Source organism: Venturia canescens, chromosome 8 (genome assembly GCF_019457755.1).
Source record: "Venturia canescens isolate UGA chromosome 8, ASM1945775v1, whole genome shotgun sequence".
NCBI lineage: Eukaryota > Metazoa > Arthropoda > Insecta > Hymenoptera > Ichneumonidae > Venturia > Venturia canescens.
The window spans coordinates 8,590,216-8,612,259 of NC_057428.1; the positions used below are offsets into that span (position 1 = coordinate 8,590,216).

Consider the following 22,044-nt stretch of genomic DNA (forward strand, 5'->3'; position numbering starts at 1 on the left):
ATTCAGTCATCTCATTTTTACGCTAGGGGGGACTGAGATAAGTTAACGAACTCACTATGTCGACAAAGGAATTCAATATACAAACGTATAATAGAAAAGATACGAATATGAAAATTTTGTTTACAAAACATCTTTGAAAATTCAAGATACCAAACGGAATTTTACTATAGATAACTAGGGTCGTGGCTTGACGCCAAGGAATAAAAAAAAGGCAGTTCAAGTCCCGTCCTACTTTTATATTCACGAATATTCGCGTTTTATGAGGTCATAGCATTTTTGTATCTTCGTCTTTACGACTTGCTCCTGCTTTATAAATTTTTCAATTAATTTTTCAGAAACGCTTGGCCAAGCATATAAGAGACAGCTTTCCATGTCTTACATTAAAAACTCAACAACATACTATTAAAAATACTGATTAACTAATAATATGAGTATCGTTTAGTATGAAGTCACAAAGATGGCAATCGTTCAAGCAACAATTATTGGCCGTGATAAAAAGGTGTATGGTTAGCTATAATTTGTTGATTGTTTTGCTCGAGAGAGTTTGGAAAGTGTGGGAACACGGAAGTGAATTTAGAGAAATAGAATAGTGAGTGTGGAAGCTAGCTGAAGGAATAAGCTTTCGGTCTTGTTCGAGAGACCCGATATGCGCGCGAGAATTCCACGTTAACTAGTTCGAGACGGTCGAACGGTGCAAAACTGTTTGTTTCACCCTCGTAATAAAAAGAGTGAGAGAGAGAGAGAGAGAGAGAAAGAGAGAGAGTAAGGAAGTACGATAACTCGTACGATTGTTGTTTCAAGATTCTCCTTGTTTTCTCCCCACTCTCCGCTCGGAGCTTGGAGCTCTACACACTCAGTCAGTGCAACCATCGTCGAGAAGCGTGCTGAGTAAATGGGTAGATAGAGGGGAAGGGAGATCAGCAAGGAGTCGGTTAGCACTGAGGGGATGCCACTTCTACTCCCGACATCGCGTCGTGGGCACAGATGCGGAAAACTACTCACCCTCCCCCTTTACCGCCCCTACTTTTCAACTTCCGCGCGTATTCGCGTACTTACCTTCTCCCGAACGGAGTAGTCGAGCTTTTCGTTCTCATTCCCCTCCCGCGAACATCTTCCAACGTTTTATTCCATCCCGCACCGCTTCCTTCTTTCTCCATTCCCTCTGCTTTTCCTACACATTTTACTCTGATCTTCATCTACATCTCCTGACGAAAGTGGATTTCTATGCTTCGCCACATCTCTTTTATCGTATCCGAGTAATGCACAATTGACTTCAACCAAATTGCAACATTTTTAATGAATTTCCGACTCAGCGATTTTTCTTCTTCATCCACCATCTTTATCTTTTTATTTGACATATTTCGCTTCAACCCACGGACTTTTCAATGCAATTTTTCATAAAAATGAGTGCATACTATTTTCTCCGAAGCTTCAAGAGCCTTCTGTCCTCACCGTGAATAACGCAATCCTTGCCATTTTTTCATATTTATCTCTTCCTTGTTGAAAAACATTTCTCTACCAAAGAGAGAACTTAAACAGTATGAATGCAATGATAGAACTATTCACGATGTGATGAAAACTTAATTTTTTCATGCTTCTTTTCGGGTAATTATCGTGGCCTTATTTATTCTCAATTCCATCGCGTTTGAATTTGTTTCCTCAATGCTGGTAGATCACAATAATAATGTTACTGAAACCCTCCGATGTAAGAGCTTTGGTTATCAAAATCGCTGACCTCTTTCATAGGAATATTTTCGAATAGAAGAGATTTTCGGAGAGCAAAGAGAACATTTTGCTTTCAATGTATTGTATACCAAAGATTTTCTGGTCAATCAAAATTAATATTCACGTGGTTGTCAATTTGCTTGAAAGCGCTTTTTCGGTTTGTATTCAGAGTGCTTTGTTGTATTATTATCTTTAAAGCAATACATACGGACGTTGATTCATTAATTAACCGCGAATATAAAAATTGTTGGTATACCCGTATATCACGAGATTGAAAGGTCGTATCTCTGTTTACCTGCTCTCAAACATCGGAAAATCACGCAATACTTGGTGCGAATTTTCAACGCTATACTCAATAAAACTTGAACCCTTCTACTTCTTCCCCTTTTGCATCCCAGCAGCTTCCCCTCGTCGCCATTGCAGTGAGACTTTCAACTAGTATTCGCACCGAACCTCCCTGAACGCTTGATGCCAATTTTTCTGTTTATCTTCATCATTAACCAACAAGCAACGCTTTGCCAGACGGAATCGACATTAATTAGATATCGCGTGTCAAACTTCCGAACTAAATTTTTTTTCTTTTCCTATATCAAAGCTATTTTTGATCCTAAAGGTTTCAACTTTCAAATGTCCAACTTTTCATGAAAAAATCAAATAATTATCCATTATTCTTATCACATGTATGAGTGAAGAATAAACAATGTGGTCATACAGTGTTTATCATGAATTTATCTCTTCCACGTAATATCTAAATAAGAGCCGCGATAACGGTTCGTCCCCAAAGAGCCTCGATAACTTGTTCGCAAGACTCGAAAGACGTGACCTGAACTATACGCTTTGTTCGCTTCTATAGCCAAAGCTGTTGTGTCGAATTAGCGAACGACTAGAGGTCTCCCGACAAAAACAATAACGTTGCACTCGATAATACGCCTTTCATTCCATTTATAAAAGCCCCTACAACACTTCCGAATATTCTATCAACTAGCACGATAACGAACGAAAGCATTTGTCTATTTGCGGACTTCACATCAGATGCACTCTCATCGAAGATTCCGAATCGTACCGCATTGCAGCGGAATATAACAATATTAAACCGGTGAGGGATAGATGCAAGAATGAGGGTGAACTCGTTCGGATCATAACGAGCTGTTGTAGAAATTTCAGTACGCAGAGGGGTGGAAAGAAAGAGGGAGAGAACGAGACTGATCGGGTAGAGGCTTGCTGAGAGTTTGCATGAAAATGCGTGGGGAAGGCTTTTATCGTTGTGCAAGGGTTGCTTTAGTGGAATAAAACGGAGAGGGTGGGGGGAGGTAGAGGGTTGAGACGATTGTAGGGTATACAGGCCAGTCGGCGGAAGTGCGGCTCCACGAATACCGTTGCCAAATGTTCTTCCGGTTGAGCGCGTGCTCGATGGCCGATGGATTCGAGGAGCTGATTCAACCCTCCAAGAGGAGTGTGACCTTTAGGTCGATTTTCTCGTAGCGTCTACTAACGAATTCTCAGTCCTGGCCATTATACTTTTACCGTTTTCTTCCTTTAGTTAATGTTTTTTTATTTTTATTTTTTTTTTTTTTATTCAAGGTTGCAGAAGTTTTCAATACCTTCTTGACACCGAACAAAAGTCTACAAATTCGGTGATCGCGGGCAAAGACAGAAACGTGTTCAAGTCCGGTACAGAACCGGAATCCCGGAATCAAGTCAGTCTGGATGGACTGAACGTCGAATCAAACGGAATGGTCAATTGCCCGAGTCAAGAAGGCCCGCCCGTTGCTCTTGTGTTCTCGTTCGATGCACCCGATACACCTTCCATTGTATATCCAATTTGAAGATAAAACAAATTTTCCAATGTCTACCTCATAGCTATAGGAAGATCTAGTGACGTACTGTATCGAGATTCAATCTATTTCTTATAGAGACTATGAGGTTTTCAGTGTATTTTTTATCTATAAACCTGCTACAATTTTTGAGTAAATACGCATAAATGTTTAGAGATCGGTGTGCCTATTGCAAAACGATTCAAACTGAACAAAAATTTGTTCGTCATAATGTTTTTTGGTTCATTGCAATTATTATTTCATCTTTAGAAGCAGTAGACTGAAACAACATTTTAAGTTGATGAAAGTTCTATTAAAAGTTCGTTATCATGAATTTTTTGAAGGGACTTTTGAACGAACTTTTTCAGCGGAATAAATAATTCGTTGGAAATCATATTCTAGAGTTTCAAATTAACTGATTGTGAAATAAATTAAAGTGGTCTTTTTTTTCAGGAAAGATAAAAAAGAAATTTAATGCAATTGGAAGTGTTAGTTGACATTGAGTGCCGTATATATACAGATTCGTTTCCTATTTTTCAAGACCTTTTTCTCTTCACCTTTTTTTCTTTCTTACTCTCGTACCCGGGACTCATGCCAAATATTGGAGCTCGGTAAATACTGTTTGTCGGCGATTTTGAGTTTCACTATATTGGTGTAGTATTTTATCTGCTTTATATGTGCAGGATGAACGGAAATCGGGAAAAAGAGCCCGAATTTACTAGCATACTACAAATAGGACATTCGTGGTTGAAGTAGATTCTGTATCATTGCTACATGTCTTTTATCTGCGTTAGTTTCATTTTCTATCTTCTTTTTTGTTCATGTCCCTCCTCGATTGACAATCTTCCTAACAAACATGTATATTAAATAGTTACTTCGCTCAAGCAAAACGTTAATGGCCGTGGATTTTTGCAAGTGGAGTGATGAAGGAGATTTCTATTTAAATACTATTTGAATAAATCAATCCGAAAAGAAAGTTTCTAATTCGTCAATACAATTATTGTATGTTTGCTTCTATTATGAATCACAAATTTCATCTTCGTAGGAAAACATACAAAGTTTTTTCTAAAAAGAAAGGCCGGAAGAATGTTAGTTTTATGAATGAATCATCGAACTTGTCGTACGAAGAAAAATTTTTACATCGTAAACACTTGAGAAAATTCAGATCCTTTTAGTTTAAGTACGATACTTTTGCAATCCTTTTTTGCGTTTTTTCCATTTTTATATTTTTGACGCAAACCTCAATTAATGTCCGACACGTCACGTTCTTTCACTACTGCGTTGTAGGAAGTAGATGTCGTCGTATCTTGAAGTCGTTAGGATGGTGTAAGAATACGTGCTCTCGTGTAGTTGGGGGATGGAATCAATGGTGTTTGCAACGTGAAAGAGAATATTATCCTTACTATTACACCAAATATAGGCAAATAAAACGGGAAAGTTAGGCCCTTCAACGTTATTCAAGTTAAAGTGAACGTCCATCCTCAATTAGAATATGTGTTTTATTCGCCTTCTGAAATTTCACGATTATGTAATCAATTTCATTAGAAAATTACTGCCTCTGAATAGCAACGGTGGTGAATATTATGTAGGTGCTTATATACGCACGCACCCGAGCATATCCTGTTTTTATAATATAAATGTTCATGAGGCCCCAATTCTGTGCAACTGACGCTTGCCTTGATGTCACTGTTGTTGTTGTTCGCACTGTTTACGTTGGCGCGCTAAACCCTTGCCCCAAGCATTAACTGGATCCTAGGGAAGCCGCGCATCAGAAGACCAAAGCCCCATAAGCGTTGTTACACTGCGTTACACACTCAACGCCCCTTCTCCCACTCTACCCTGTGTCCCCAATCCCACAACATTGTATGTACCCCACCATACGGTTGTGTGTGTAGGTAGACAATGCTCCCACAACATATATGCATTTTAGCATGTATCCTGCTTTATACCACACATAGAAATCTACACCATACCGAGCTTTACGTATTGCGAAGGATTACGATATTCTACAGCAGCGATACGACGATATACAGTGCCCAGACATTTTCCCAGGTTTTGTCAGTCATGCCCATTCATTTACGGCCTCGCCATAAAAAATCTGATATTCTCGTGGACTGGAGCTCCCGAAATTCTTGACAAATATTTAAAAATTCCGACAAAAAAGATTTTCCTATCGTAATTGAGTGTTTTGATAATAAACATATCTTTCATGTTCGTTAAATGATCCACATTAAATTCCGATACGATTCTTGCTTCATAGTTTGCTGAGCGGAACTGTCTGTGTGGAAGTTGGACAGAAGCGTGAAAGTACGTAAAGTTGACATTTGTTTTCGGTCTTTTCATCCGACCGGAAGTGTCGCGGTATTTGGACGCAGGATGCGATCACGAACTCAAACACGAAACTCGAAAATAAGAAATATAGAAGAGGAAATAAGAAGGAAACAGTGTACACTTTTTTCTTTTCTAAATAATACTCTCCAATGTTTCAGAGTAAAAAAGTTTAAACACATACGTATATAGTTGCGGGTGTGTATGTATGTATGTGTTCACGAGTTTTAGACTTTGAGGGTTCGATCTGGCGTCGCGCATCACCACAATATCCGAACTTTTTCCAACTTTCGGCTTCCGGCAATCGTGAATCTCACACCAGATCCTGTTTGTTTTTTCGCTCCTGCCATCATCTGCCACCGTCTTTCCGCCCGCTCGTACATACACACGCAAACGCGCCCGTCCAAACTCTCTCTAGCTTCGTAGAGTATCAGTCCGCTGGACTTCAGGCTTTAACGTCAAGGCCTTAAGCAAGAAAAAACTCTGATCCAAAGCTTCGAGCCTCTTTTCAGGTTTCGTCGCCTCTCGCGCGGTTTTCGACTCATCCTAAAGTTTCCGTTCTCATCCTTCTGCGCCTCGACCAAGCTTTGCAAAAGTCATCCGGAAAGCCCGCTTTACGCCAGCACTCAACCACTTTCTCACTCGGACCAGTACAACCTTTCCATAAGTCGCTTGGGGCTAAGGAACTGGAACATGATGCCCTCGAACCCTAGATTAAAGTATCGTCATGCTGTCGCGTTGATAGTGCCATTCGCGCGCTTCTGATATCTGAATTATTCAGAGTGCTGAGCCAGCTGCCCTCTAACAGTACAGACCTCATCGTCGTCTCATCGGAACTTTTAACCTCCTCTTCCTATTTCACCTAACCGCGTTACCGCCGTGAAAATGTCTCGTGGTACATGTCTCATGCACGACGACGGACCATATTCCTGTATTTTTTAATACACTTTTATTTAAATATTTTACTTTTTATTGCTGCGATATTGAGAGAAATATTTTGAGATATTTTTTAATTCGACGCAGTAATGAATAAACTTCTTACTAATTATGCTGGTACAAAAGAAGTCATCCTTATCTTGGACCGGACCTATTTATCTCTAAGTATTTTGATGCGCTCAACCCTAATTCAAAGTCAGATTGGCCAATATACATCCAAAATGTTGAGTTGATTTCGAAAAACCACAAAAATTCCGAAATAACGTAGTTATGAATATGAGAAAAATCTCATCGACCTAAATCAGGTATGTTCTTTATGTATTTTGATGCACTGAATATAAATCTGCAGTCTAGCTCGTACATTCCGAAATTTTGTTCGAATGGAAAAAAACCGATCAGAAATGGGTAATAATTACACTGGATCCGAATTTGTCGTCTAGTAATCTCGTTTATCATAAATTTGGAAAAAATCGGAAGAACTGACAAAAAATATTTTCGTACAAGAGTTGAACAAGCATGATTCATCCGAAACTATACCCAAATGTCTACAAATTCTGAATGCAATCAATTAGAACTTGGACAAAATGGTGTGAAAAACTTTATTATAAATGTATTTCGCTATACGATATTCTTGCCATATAAAATTTTGGAGTCACATGAGTTTGGTGCGTAAAAATACATAGAGATAGATGGATCTGGTCCAAGGTACAGACTGCTTCATTTTTTGTATGTCAGTGTTATTGAGAAAGAAAAAATGTGTCGCTAATGTTTTCGGAATTTTCCTATTGATTTCAGGATCCGCACTCATGAGGATAGTCGAGGTTTACAAAGCGATTCAGGAGCAAGAAACAATTATCGTGAGTACAGTTTTCATTATGATTTACTAGAAACAATAATATTTAACATTGTTCTATGATGTGATTGAGCTTTGTACTAGAATCATTACGTGATTATGATTTTGGATCGATATGAATAGTTGTTTTGGTGCGTAATATTAGACTCGTTAAAACTCATGCTTAAGCTCTATGCGATCTGAACTTTCACAATAGTTTTATGAATCCTCTAACTTTCCATGAAAGTACATTTATGAAACACTTTCATGGGAAGTTAGAAACTTCTGTTCCATAAGTTGCATGGGTGCGAGAGAGATAGCCCTAATGCAGTAACGTGGTTCACTTGAACACTCTTGATTCATCGAGGAAAATGAAAATTACGCCCTATTATCTGATAAAATAAAAATAAGCCGCGTAACTCATATTTGTTTCCAAATTTTAAGGTACTCGGAATAAACCGATTAATAGCATTTTATCGACCGAACAACTAATAGATTTCTTTAAGGACGAATTTTAATGAGATTTAGATTGCAGACTGAAATAACCCAATTGCCCATGTTGCATTGCAGAAATTTCCAGGTTGCAGCGTATTCATATATGGAAAAGTCGAAACATTAAATTCAAAGTAGTGCATATATACATGTGTGTAAACAAATGTATGTGTATGGTAAATTTGACATTTTGGCTGGTTTGAGTTGTTAAACGGAAGGATGTAGAATACAATTTCTGGCGGCTGTGTACTGCTAGCTGCTGGTGGCCACGGAGCAAAGTTGGTGTGCGCAACCCAAACGAAATTGGATAGTCGTCGCCGTAGCACGCTCACGGAGCTTTCATCTTTCCTTTTCTCTCCCTTCATCAACAGTAATATACGCTAGCAATGCTGGTAGCACAGAGTAGAAGGAACGACTTTTCGACGGTGGCCAAAGTCTGTGGCCTTCAAATTATTTAAATAAACCTTACCGAGGCAATTAAAAGCGTGCTGATTTATGCGAAAATGCAGAGCATCGGTGTAGGAGTGCGGTTTTTGCTTCGGGGGTTCGTTTAGTGGAAATCCTTCCACTGGTACACGATACGCCTTTGGATAAGAGCCGCTCGTCTGACTGAAAGTGACATGAAAATGTTCGAAGCAATAGAATTCGAGATGATAAGCAAGTCAGGGTGGTAAAATCGAAACAAGAATTTCTGCGACTCGTATTTCTCATCGGAATATTACGAACCGTTTAAAGTCTGCAATTCGCAACCTTCTTTTACCATTTCCTTCCGTTTTTTTGTGTGCGCAATTCTTTCTTATTGATTATACCTTGCTAGTCATCACATTATAGTTATATTTTGACTGCCTTTACTACAACGATAAATTTGTTAGACAGTATCTAATTTTCACTGTTACTGTATGAGCGGCTTTCCAGCTACCCTCATATTTAATCTGTATTTTTGCAAACATTTATCGTAATTTGTAATCACCTTGATCAACCTCTGCCCTATAGCTTGCCAGAGAATAATAATCTAAGCATCAGTATATTAGTATCTATCTCTTGATTTTTAGTCAGGACTTATCATCATTTAGTCGTAACATATTAGCGGTCTATCATTTTGTTACAGTTATGGGATCAGTTTTGTTACAAGTTTTTAAAAAATACCTTCCAAAATAAAAATGAAAAAAGGTTCTTATTGTGAACAAATCAAAGTAATATTAAAATCAATTAAACTTCGATCAATTCAATGGTAATTTTCCAATGAATGTAATAGATGCAGATTGCCTTACTAAAACATTTTTCCTCCAAAAAAAAATAAAAATAAAAATCAAATGCATTTTTACCTTTCTTTTGTAAAGACCCTGTAAAGCAACGTTCAAAGAGGGTTGGAAAATGCATGTTTGAAACTCTCAGACGTAGTACTTTCGAACAATGGACAGAAAAATGCGGCTCTTACCGGTCTTCTTAGGGGTGGCCGAATGGCACGATAAATATTCGGGGTGTTTTGTGTACGATACACACACGTTACCAAGTGAAATGAGAGCATGACGCTCTTTTTTCTTTTACACTTGAGTTTTCTTGGCGTCTGAGTTGATCGAGCGTTATTTTCCAAGCAACTACAGTTCTGCGTGTATTTCTATGCACTTACATATGGGGCTTTTCACAACGATTCGACCGGGGTCTAACCTTTCACCTCTCCGATTTTGCCCGCAATTTTTCGCGGTTTTGTATTACTTCTGAAAAGCACTCACGATTTGTCATAGATTTTTCCGGTGCTATTTCATTTGCTGATAATTGTATAAAAATAAAAATACTGCTAGCTTAAATTTGAAAATCTCAGAAAATTCACGAAAATTTCGTTTTTCGTATGAAAATTTTCAAGCGTTAAGTTAAAGTGGGCGCAGGCCTTCTGCTGGAAAAAGCCTTTTTAACTAAGAAAAAAAATTGAAAAAACTAGAAGAAACTGGGCTGAACCGTTGTCGAGTCATTTTAGTATCAATTAAAGTACACTCTGACAAAAATAAAAAATAGGTGTTCGAAAGAATACCAACTCAGTAAGTGGAAGGAACGAATTATTTACAAAACTTATTAACGGAGTATTCCACATCGATGTGACCTGGGTCTGACTCTTCACTTGTAAGTTTTGTGAATGACTCCTTCCTTCCAGTTACTGAGTTGGTATTCTTTTGAACACTTATTTTTTATAAATCATAATAAGTACCGATTTTTGACAGCGTGTATTCTTTCTTTACTTATTTTCAATCAATCAATCAATTTCAATTGCAAATAAGCCTTTAAAGCCAAAAAGTAAACGTCAAATCAGTTAGTTGTGTGTGTGTTTTTTTTTTGGAACTCAGTAATAAATTCTTTAAAAATGAAGTCTAATTCTCGGCTTCATACATGTTGGAATCCATTGAAATTGGAAAACCATGCTGCAAAGAAACAATTAAAACTAACCTCCTGAAGATTTTAAAATTTATGAAATTTGAACCGTTTTGATCATTCGTGTCTACCCTGTACAAATACAATGTGAACCTCAAAATCATTACCAGCCACATCAAATGTTTATTTCCAACTTCTGTATAGCTGAGATTTATACTACATATTTGAGAATTTTTTCCAATTACAAGAACAACAAACTAATTGAATCAAGCTTCCAATAGTGAAGCTGTAGTACAGGTTTAAATTCCTAAAGATGCTATTATTCACAAAAGATAACTTTGCAACAAAATATAGCATTATATAATATAATTTTTGAGCAAATTTTCAAAGAGGATGAAACTAAATAACTACGGTTGCTATAATTGTTCGTAAATAGTCTCAATACTTTCACTTATTGATTTTGTATACTTATTAACAATTAAAAATTATTGAAATTAATTACAAATAAGTGAAAAAAAGAGTATGCGGTGACAAAAATTCGCCCTCATATTGATTTATACAAAAAAAAATCTTCTTTCTGATTTCGAAACATCAAAAAAAGATGTTATCATGGAGGGTCCTCGACCGGCTGGTCTCAAAAACTGTTGAAATAATAGTAGTTTGAAATAGTAAATTTTCAAAAAATCCACAGTTACTTTCACGAACAGTATTGAATATATCAGACTTAAGAATTTTAATCAAAAATATTTTTTTTCCTATTTTTTTTCCGTATAGACCGTTTGAAAACGAAGATTTTTAAAAAAATTCTTCAGTTAAAACCATTATTAAGATAGTTATGAACGAAAAACCAAAAAGAGCGTTTTTTTAGGAAAGTCGATATTCTCCGAACAAGTAATAAAAAATAAATCCATCCCAACAAAGAAATCAAAAATAAAAATTTTTCAGACCGTCCGATTTGGCGTGGAACGCCATATATAAAGTCTGAATATACATGCATATATGTAGAGCGAAAGATGTAGCTATTCGGAGAGATTTTATAACATAATGGCCGAAAGCCATACGATAATACTTTCCCACCCTTCGCACTTGTTTTATCTTTTTTATTCTATAGATACTTTCATACCACGTTCTTCAAACGATAGCCTTTTCATGGCATTGGGAAAAAAAATTGAAGGGGTGGAGTGATCAAAGCGCGTCAAGATCAGACGAATATTTTTTTTTTTTATTTTTTATTTTAGAGCGGGAGAACAAATAATAAAAATTATAAGGAGTACAGTGTAAAAAAGAGAATAGAACTAAAAAAACAGAATAAGAAATGCCGAAGAAATTGAATTGCTGTTGGATATGCCTTGTCGAGCAAGAACTCTTACTGGATTCTGGATCGACAAAGAGACGGTACGAAAATAGTAAGTGGGGGAGGAAAAAAGATGAGAGACCGAATAAAACAAACGTTCGTGGAAGAGTCCGTTGAACTGTACAGTCGCAAAGTTCTTGATTCTCGGCAAGACTCTTCAAGTCACTGAGCAATATAACCGACTGTTATCACTGCTCCCACATCGTAGCAAAACTCCTTTTCCTCTTGACTCCAAGTGTTTTCCCCGATGTAATACCCCTGATGGATCTTTGCAACAAAATATAGATTTCCCTTTTTCCCCTTGAGTGATCTCTCGCTAAAAGGATGAGATGTGACTTTTCACCGTAATTTGAGTTGACATGGAATGCTCCATACGCCTATTTGTGCTTTTCGTTGTAATATTTTTAAAATTTTGAATGATGATCTTTTTACGGGTATTGAAAAATATTTTTATTTACAAAGTGTTCAGGAGATTGATATTGCATTCATACCATTATTTCACGCATATGCATGTACACAGAGAAGCCCGCAGATACGTGTAAATATGAATCTTTGAGGTGCGACAATAATTCACTTGACGAGATGAATTCCATACAAAATGATAACTTTGCTTATTTTTTATTTTCGAAGATTTTCTCACGTTGGCTCTTTCTTCTGTGTTGGTGGTACCTTACAGCTCGTATAATTACCGCAGAATTCAGGTGGTCACGCGAGATCCAAGAAATATAGAAACGTCTATTGATTCGTCGTCTTGTGCGATGGAGCGGTCTCGGAGGCGTTGCATCGATCAATTTCCCGAAACCAAAGAGAACGAGTTCGCTTTATAATTAGCAAGGACCGCTCATGTAGATCGCTCATAGAATGCGCGACCAATTCGTTACATCTTTATATCATATTTTGCGGAATTGTGTTATTCGCTATGTCCGAAGTCATGGTGGGGCGAGCCAAATCGACACTGGCGTCCCCGAGGTTACTTTCGGTGTTAAAAGACGCTCTGTTTTAGTTCTTTTATTCATTGGCGCTGCAGTCGTCGACATAGTAAATACAGTCAGAATCCTGAGCTGGTACAAAATTTTAATAATCGCAGAATCATTTCGGGATCACTTGAGGCAAGCAAACCATCTAGTCGGAACCGTTGTTACACGTTTCCCTCCAGAAACTGAAATTCATTCACTGTTCTGGGCTACGCTATAATGATCTCATATTTTTTTCCTATCATGATCACCCTGTCTTCTTACCATAGCAACAAAGGGAATGAAATTTTGAATTGATTAATAATGACAACATAGGCAGATCATGCAGAATTAAAGTTGCGGTTTTTTAATACTTGGCGTTAGCGTTTTACTCTTTCAAAGTATTTTTATACTGTTATTATGTACATTATAGTAATTATTATTATAAATTATAAATTATCAAAAAAGTATATGCCATTTATTACCAGTATATAGGAATGGCCCATATACTTTTTTGCCAAATCGACCCCTTTCGATTTGGCAGAAACTTTTTTATCCTTTTCTACTTTACCAATGAAGTTTCTCAGAATTTTTTCAAATTTCGTTATCAGACCCCAAAAAAGTTATAAATTGGTAAAAAAAATGGCGTTACTTTTCTTCAAGGTTTTTGTTATTACCTACCTGATTTTCATAAAATAAAAATTTTTGAGCCAGAATTTCAAAATGCGAAAAAACTTATTGTGATCGTTCTATTTATACGGAAAATTTTGAGCCTGGATCCAACGCGGAAGCGGCCTTTCTCCTGTCCGTAAAAAGATTTTTTCTAGAAAAAAATGAAAATATTTTTGAATGATTTCTTATGGTGAATGAACAGTATCACAAATGACATTGTTGTTAATATTTTAGAAAATTGACATGTAAGAATATGATTGCTATGATAGATGATGTATGCACGTTAGGGTGGTCGTTATTTGGGTCACAAAATCTAAAACTCAGCATATATATTGCGTATATTATAAGGTATGAAATTTATTTTTTTTAGATTTTTCCAGCAACTATTATTATAATTACCAGCTATTATTACAATTACTTATTTTTGACTTTTTAAGTTATTCCTGTCAACCGTTGCTGGTTGTGTCTGTTGCTATTTTAATAAAATTTTCGACTATATCCATAAAATTCCGTACCTAAAAATTCAATATTTGTGAAAGCCCTGGAAATTCCCTAGAACTAAATTTGAATTTCAAATTTGAACAAAAAGATAATTTCAAATAAATGAAATAAATTATTGTAATTCAAGATTCAACTCTTATGAACGATAAAATTACATGTGTTATATTTTTATACATCGAATTATGAAAAATCAGTGAATTTCGAATCGTACGAAAAATTAACTATAAAATCCCATTTGGTAATATATTTCAACGTAAACGTTTGACGGACCGCTTACTTGGAGCTGGTATCTTGATTTTCTTTACAATGAGTTTGCTACAGGTGACCTAGAGGTATCAAACGTAAACAATGTTTAAAGCGGTCTGTCAAACGCTTACGTGGCAATATATTACCAAATGGTATTTTATAGTTAATTTTTCATACGATTTATTTCATTTATTTGAAATTATTTTTTTGTTTAAATTTGAAATTCAAATTTAGTTCTAGGGAATTTCCAGAGCTTTTACAAAAATTGAACTTTTAAGTACGGCATTTTATAGATATAATCGAAAATTCTATTAAAATAGCAACAGACACAACCAGCAATGGTCGACGTGAATAACTTAAAAAGTCAAAAATAAGGTTATCTGTGTACTGCTGGTAATTATAATAATAGTTGTTGGAAAAATCTAAAAAAAATAAATTTCATACCTTATAATATACATAATATATGTGATGAGTTTTATATTTTTCTCACCAATATTAAACGTAGGAGAAACGATTGAGTGAGAGCATGACAAAATACATTTATTTTTGCCTTCGAAATTCAAACCTCTAGGGGCACAGTTTAAAATTTTCCGGGCGTCTTAAAAATTCTCACACCTCATTTTTTATACATCTTGATTGTGTTTTTACGAGGGGACTTGAGAAATTCACATGTGACCTAATTAACGACCACCCTAATGCACGTGTGTGCGAACGAATGCGTGTGCTATGTATCACTTTTCGATTTTTGAATGTTTACTAAACTGATGCTAAAATTGCGTTAGTCCTCAGGACAAATCTACAACTCTCATCAGATATTATCTAAAGGGTGTTTTCCAACGAGCAACACCACTCACACAATGAAACCCGGTATAACACAGTATCTGACTCTACTCTAGTTAGAATGTACTTGTTCAAAATTGACTGAGAATAATAATTTACTAGGTGTTTTTCGTCTGGATTATTATTGTTGGGATATATTGACCTAGCGCCCTGAGAATGAATTTGTACTGAAAACTTGATGATCGAGCGCACGCGCGAGCATGTATGTGTGAGTAGTAGAGGGAGAAAAGAGAACTAAATTTTATTATTTAAGTTGTTGAGGGGTCACACAAATGTAATTTGATTTATAGCTGCCTGTTTCAGAAAATCTCGTTTCGTAGAATCCGTAGCGGTAGGGTTTCCATTTTTTCTTGCGTGGTTCAAATAGAACCCTGCGTGCTTAATCCTCCCATCTATCGGCTCTTCCATTCGACTGTAATAAGTAGTAGGCCCCGGTAACTGGCCAGACATGCGGAAACGAGTCAGCTAGAGATTTATGATGAATCGATACTCTCGCGCGTGAAGAGTATTAAGCAACACTTTCTATACGAACATATATTTATGTAGCTTGTTCACGAACGGTATTAGTATTCGGTTCTTCAACATATGAATCACCTAAAAAAAGTAAGCCAAGAAGTGAAGCCAGTATAAGGTATCCAATATAGAAAGACGGTTTTCGACATGCAAAAGATATCTTTAAAAATTTACTCACTTCGTATACGTGTCGAGAAGAAAGAATCTTCACGTTACGACAGAATTGAAATTTTTTTCACATTCCATCATACCATGATCGTATTATACACTACAATTATGCCACAAAATATATAATAATATTATAAAAAATAATATAAAAATATAATACAGTAAAATAATGATAAAATCATTTAATGAAAAAAAAGACCCGAGGGTGCTGTTTAGTTCCATGTCATTAGCACAAGCTTTTTTGTGCATGTAACATCCAAATCTTCCAATCAGTTTATATCATCATTAATGGCCTTCTGTTCCGGTTTCGAATTCCATATTCTGTGCCATCATCTGGTATATACTCTTTTACGTAGACTCAAGTCTACGGTATGGTTAATACTTTGTTTAATTCATCAAAAGCAAAATCAAAATGAACAAACCAATATAACAACACAAATTTTTACACGAAAATTTACAAACATTTTACAAAAAACTATAATAATTAATTACTATGATGATTAATTCATTTTAATGAAGACACGAGCCTTTCCTGGAATTTGAAGAAAAATCATTTTTTCATTAATTACCGTCCCAGAACATTACCACATAAATAAACTTCCTATTTTACTTTTATTTGAATGAGCAATTTGAAGAAAAACCAGACGACCGGATAAGTACTTTTAATACGTATTTAAACATAATTTCATAATACTAAAATGAAATAACGTAGATAACGATTTTCAGCGCGTAATGTTGATATGTTTTGATTATAAAAAAATGGATTAGTATTGTTTTAAATATTGGAAAGCAAGATTTCTAGGTTTTTATGATTGTCGACTACAATTTGCATAAGTGATTTTATTGAATCGTCCTGAAGCGGTCGGGTATTCTCAACCCCTATCCAAACATAATTTTATAATGTTAAAAGTGAATAATATAATTAACGATTTTCAGAAAATGAATCTTTTGAACTCCCAATAAATACGTATATTACAAATCACTAATTAATATTTGGCCTCCAATCGATATCATCAGTTTTATTGCTACAAATAATTTAGGTTCAGATTTCTTCTTTCTTCTCTAAGTTATTGGTTTTCTAGAATAATTCGAAGTGGTTCCTGTAGATAAAGTTAATTTTTTTATTTTCATTTTTGAATTGTCTTGAAGGAATTAACATTTCATCTCAAATCAATATAATAAATTTTAATATTACGCGCAACTTGGATGGAAACTTTTTCAATTCATTTAGTTGTTTCTCTGTCAGAATAAAATGAGGGGTATGGAACATCGTTTTTCAAAATGTTTTTAAGCGAGGCTTTTCGGTGTTATGAGATTGTAATATTTTTAAGAAGTGTATTTCAACTTTTTTCACGTTTTTAAATAACTTTCAGTAAGTTTTGAGCATTTTTTTCACATAGACCGGGCGATCATCAATATACTTGTCCGAATATTTTTTTCCCGAGTGGAGATTTTTATGGTTAGCCTAGATTTGAAGGTTTGAAAAATAAAATTCAGAAAACCCGAACAAAATTGGAGTCGTGAACTGGTGTCGTTCGAAGATTCATCGGACGTACAAAATCCACCACAGAGATGTAATGGCAATCTCTCGCTGAGACCCGAGTTAACGATTGCTCTTTAATTTGACCGGTGATAATCTAGGTAAAAGTCGTATCTTTTTCCTTCTCTTTTTCAGTGCTTTTCCTTTGTATCAATGAGATAGACATTCGTGCTAAAAGTGTATCGTGTATATGGTACTGTTGATACAAAGAAGCACCGCCAGACAAAGAATAAACCAAGGGGTTGATACGGAAATAGAAAAAAACCGGTAAAAATGAAAAAATGTGAAAAAATAAAAGTAATCGTTGGTGGGCAGAAAAAGAGAGCTGGATCAAAACGCGAGAAAAAAGGAAAACGAGACGAAGTGGTCGTAAAGCGTGCTCGCCGCGCTCATTCCAATCCCGTTCAAATTTGCACAGTCATCTGGGATGGAGAACGGCGAAAGAGGAATATTTGCCCGGTTGGGAGAGAAACTATGTTTCTCTACATAGTATCACTATTTTAGTGTGATTCAAAAAAAAATTTGTATTTTCTTCAAAGTCGCAATCGCAAGTGATTATGTTAATACATAAAGAAAAAGTAATTCTCTCAAAATTTGGGACATCTAAAAAAACTTTTAGAGGTGATGCCAACGACGTCAAAATTTTTTCTTTCTTAGTGAAAAACAACAATAAAAAAAATTGATTTTCCGGTGTTGAAACGACAAAACTTAGCACTCAATCAGGAATTGATTCTTTCAAAATTTGAGTTTGGAGAAAAAACATCTAAAGGTTGTTTCAATGGTTTTTCTAAAGTTTTTTTTTTTATTTTTCGTAAACGTCTGGAGATAAAAAACTAAAGTAAAATTTTTTTCGCAATGTACGAATATATGGATCATTCCACCGATTATGAAATTAATTTTTGCTGGAGGGTCTCAATTGTGCATAATGGTCATTGCTTTTCAAAAGTACGTATCGCTGTGAGCTTTCATGATTTTTTTCAAATTTTTCTGTCGAGCCGTTTCTAAGTTATAGAGGTTTGAAAATTTGAAAATTTGCAATGATTAACTTTTTGTATTGGAAATATCGAACCTCTGAACTATTTTTTGGAACACTAAACGTAGTAATTTTTATGTGAATAAATCTCAGCTTTTCGATAAAAATATTTTAAATATTCTCAGGGATCAGATAAATCCCGAAAAAGCAATTATACCTTTAAAATCGTTTTTTCTCCTAATGCACCATTTTTTATATTTTAAAATATTTTTTTCGGAAAGTTCAGGCTTTTTTACAAAGGAACAGTGCTATTTTATTTTGAGATTTAAAAAAAATCAACCATAAAACAATTAAGTTGAAAGATACGTCATGAATTATCGGTGTGTATAAATGTCACGTCATTTATAGGTTAAAATTCAAACATCTCGACATATAACATATCTCATATATCTCACATACTCACATCTCACATAACTCACATATCTCTTTTTCTGTTTTTTTTTTTTTTTTTTTCATTTTATGGTAGCAACAAATAACAATGAAGAATCATGAAATTCCGATTATTTTTTTATTTATTATGAAATTATGTTTAAATACGTGTTAGAAGGACTTGTCCTGCTTCATCACTTCGTAGTCAAATGGCTTTATCTTTGATTACGCTTGTATGGATTTAAAAAGATACTACAAAAAGTCCTCAGTGGAAGTCCTTTTAAATGGCATAAGAATTTCTGGTTCCAGAATACTATACAGATATATTCAATAATGACCAATTCGGGTAGACTTGGTGTTCATTATATGTGTTCTCGTCGTGGAATATATTCCGGGGAAAACGAATCGAAAAAATTTGAATTATTGAAAAAGTTTTCAGATGCCTTTGTTACTGAGAGTAACAAAAATTTATCATTGGAATCCAATGAATAGGTAAATTCAAGAAATTTTGTCGAAAAAAATACTATAATGGTACGATTGTGCTAGTGAGCATACTGTCACCCGTGTGTTCAATGAAGAACGGGCATGAAAGAAAAACGAGAATGCGGTGTTTTTAAATGGGAAAATTAAAAATAAATTATTCAATAATAATTGATCGTGGTTTTCTTTGCAATAAAGGAAATTTTAATTAGTTTTTGCGTGCAATTTCCGATTTTCCAGTATTTTACTTTTTAATAATTTCGCAGTCGTTTTTTACAAACAAAAAATAATTCCTTTCCTTATGACTAGATATAATTTACAAGTAAAACTTTTTTATCTATCTCAAAAAAATAACAATCCATCTTGAATTTCAATGAAGAAGTTTGTTTTTCAATTTATTAGCCACGTAAGAAGCAATTGAATAAAAATCAAACAAAAAAAAGGATTAAGTTTACATCAAGAATCTTGAAACAAAACGAACCCGAACTGTTGTTAAAACTCCCGATGCGAAAAGGTAGGAAATCTACTCAAAAATCTTAAATATATACAGAAAAATGGGAAATCTCGCATTAAAAATTTTGTACTCAAACGAATTCGAATGAAGCCGGCCTTTCTAGTTTGAAAAGGAAAGGAAAATTGTTTTGATTCTTCATTGTCTTCTGAATGTTTTCGGCGTACGTACGTAAGTCAGAATTTCGAGATATGGCGAGGCCTCGTTGAGTTTCCGCGCTCGACCTTTATACGCTTTTAAATCAATAAATAATAATAATAGTTCATCTGGACTTTGACCAGTGTTGTGATTCGTTCCCAGATTTAATCTCGCACCTGGGATTCCCCGTCGAAATTTGTTCCTAAATGTTATAATATTGTATGCAGATTGTGACTGGTCAATTCGACCAGTGCTCAAATTGCGCATGCGCGAGTATTTTCTATTCAATTTATGTTCCGAAATTTTCATCCAATGCTTAACAAAAGTATGGCCTGAAGATCTCATTTACAATCTTAACAAGAATTGAATTATTTAATTAAATTTAATACAATAAAAATAGTTTTACGTAATTGGAAATTTCGTTCGACTGAATGCCGATAGACGGCGATACATTCACTTCACCAGCGCCACTGCACTAACGCCACTGTGTCCCAACAAGTCATTGAGAAGAAAAATTTTTAGAAATATTGAAGAATCTGATTGAAAATAGGTTTTAGATTCTTTAAAATAAGTTTGCAGATATTCCCTGTAGTTCAATCACCTATATTTTAGTTCCACAGTTTACCACAATCTGTTCAAATTAATTAGACCAAAATTGTAAAAAGTTCTTCAAAGTCATGACGTTACATTGAAATGACAGTGTTCATTGCATCCAACAAAATTCCGAAATTTTTTCTGTTTCCATAGATATTTGCTGACAAAATATTTGACCGCATCTAAAAATGAGCAGGTACAGACTTTCAGTATTGAATCTTGCAACTGAAAAAGCCACGATCGCAGATTGGCTATGAAGGGCATTAAAATGCCCTCATATGTATCAAGAATATAAAGACATCTAGACAAGCCCATAAGCACACTCTTACGAGTTACAAAAGAGCAGTTGCAAATAGTATCACACTAACTCACTCACAGACGTACACGCACGCACATACCGGAATTTCGATGATTTTAAAGTTCAATGACGCGGTAGCAGACACGAGTTTTGCGCCGTACAAAAGTACGGAGAAATAGCACTGGTCAACTTATCTCGTGAGTGTACCAATCCCTCGATGGCTCTTTTTGTGCTCTGAGTACCTGAAGATCTAGGACAGCCATCAGCGCGACGATAGCTCGAGATCTCCAGTTGGTATGTCTTGACAATTAAGGCAGTCAAGCCCAATTCGCACAGACTCGTTTTACGTGGCTGTATCGATATAGACGTGATCAAGTGATGAGCGGGTTTCGGTGTTTCTCGTATGACGGTCCCCAAGGAAGAGGACGAAAATCCTCGTGATCCTAGAATCGGCGACGGTTGAGAGGAGTATCGATAGATCTTCGATTCGATAAGCGAGAATATTTGAATTGTTAATACGATGATAAAACTTCATCTGACAAGTATTTGAAAATAATTTCCGCAATGTTTCTATTTTTTGAATATTTAGAACTTGTTTATAGTCAATTTTTTTCAGATAATTGAAAATATTCTTTCAATAGTTTTCAACTTACTAATAAATCAGTAATTTAATATTTTCCATTACAATTTTGATGATAATTTCAAAATTAAAAGTTATAGTTTTTTGTTGATCCTTCTTACTAACCCATCCTCCCTTCTCGTTCATGGTTTCATTTCCTCTTTGTACGCACTACTAGCCAAGACAAATATCGATATTGAAGGAAACTAGTTCAAAAAACGGAAAGAAATTTCAAATTGAGGAATGGAATAAAACGAATGGTATACCCACGATAAATCTGATGAAAATCCTCGTTCAGATCACAATTTTTATGAGAATATTCGAAAACAATCGACATACGTAATCATTTTACCCTTCATATCTGAATAAAATTGAAGAAGAAAATTTGATAATGATTTCGTTTTCGTTGTCGAACTCAAAAAAAAACCATTACTTTGAAAAGGAAAGTTCGATTTGGTCCATTTTTTGCAGAGCTTTGAAGATTTGAAAAAAATCATTCAAGTTACGAAAAAATCAACATCTCGCTCGACAGTCACGGAAGATTATTTGAAAAAAGTGAGGATAGGTTTTACCAACGCATGGAAAATTATAAAAAATCGTTAAGCTTATTCAAAAAATAAAAGATTCTGAAGTGGCTAACTAAGTGTAGAAGTGGAGCCCTCTGTATAGAATCGTTTTTTTCCCAGAGGTGAAAAAGTTAAAAGAATGAGGGGAAATATTACTG

At 35.2% G+C, this 22,044-nt stretch overlaps 1 protein-coding gene across 1 annotated transcript in view; it reads left to right on the plus strand.

Annotated features, from left to right (window-relative positions):
* IRSp53 (Insulin receptor substrate 53 kDa) overlaps positions 1-22,044 on the plus strand; it is a 205,927-nt gene that overhangs the window by 161,222 nt on the left and 22,661 nt on the right. The window contains exon 5 of the mRNA XM_043425960.1: positions 7,599-7,660. Coding sequence (XP_043281895.1) covers positions 7,599-7,660 — 62 coding nt within the window. The remainder of the gene's footprint in view (positions 1-7,598; positions 7,661-22,044) is intronic.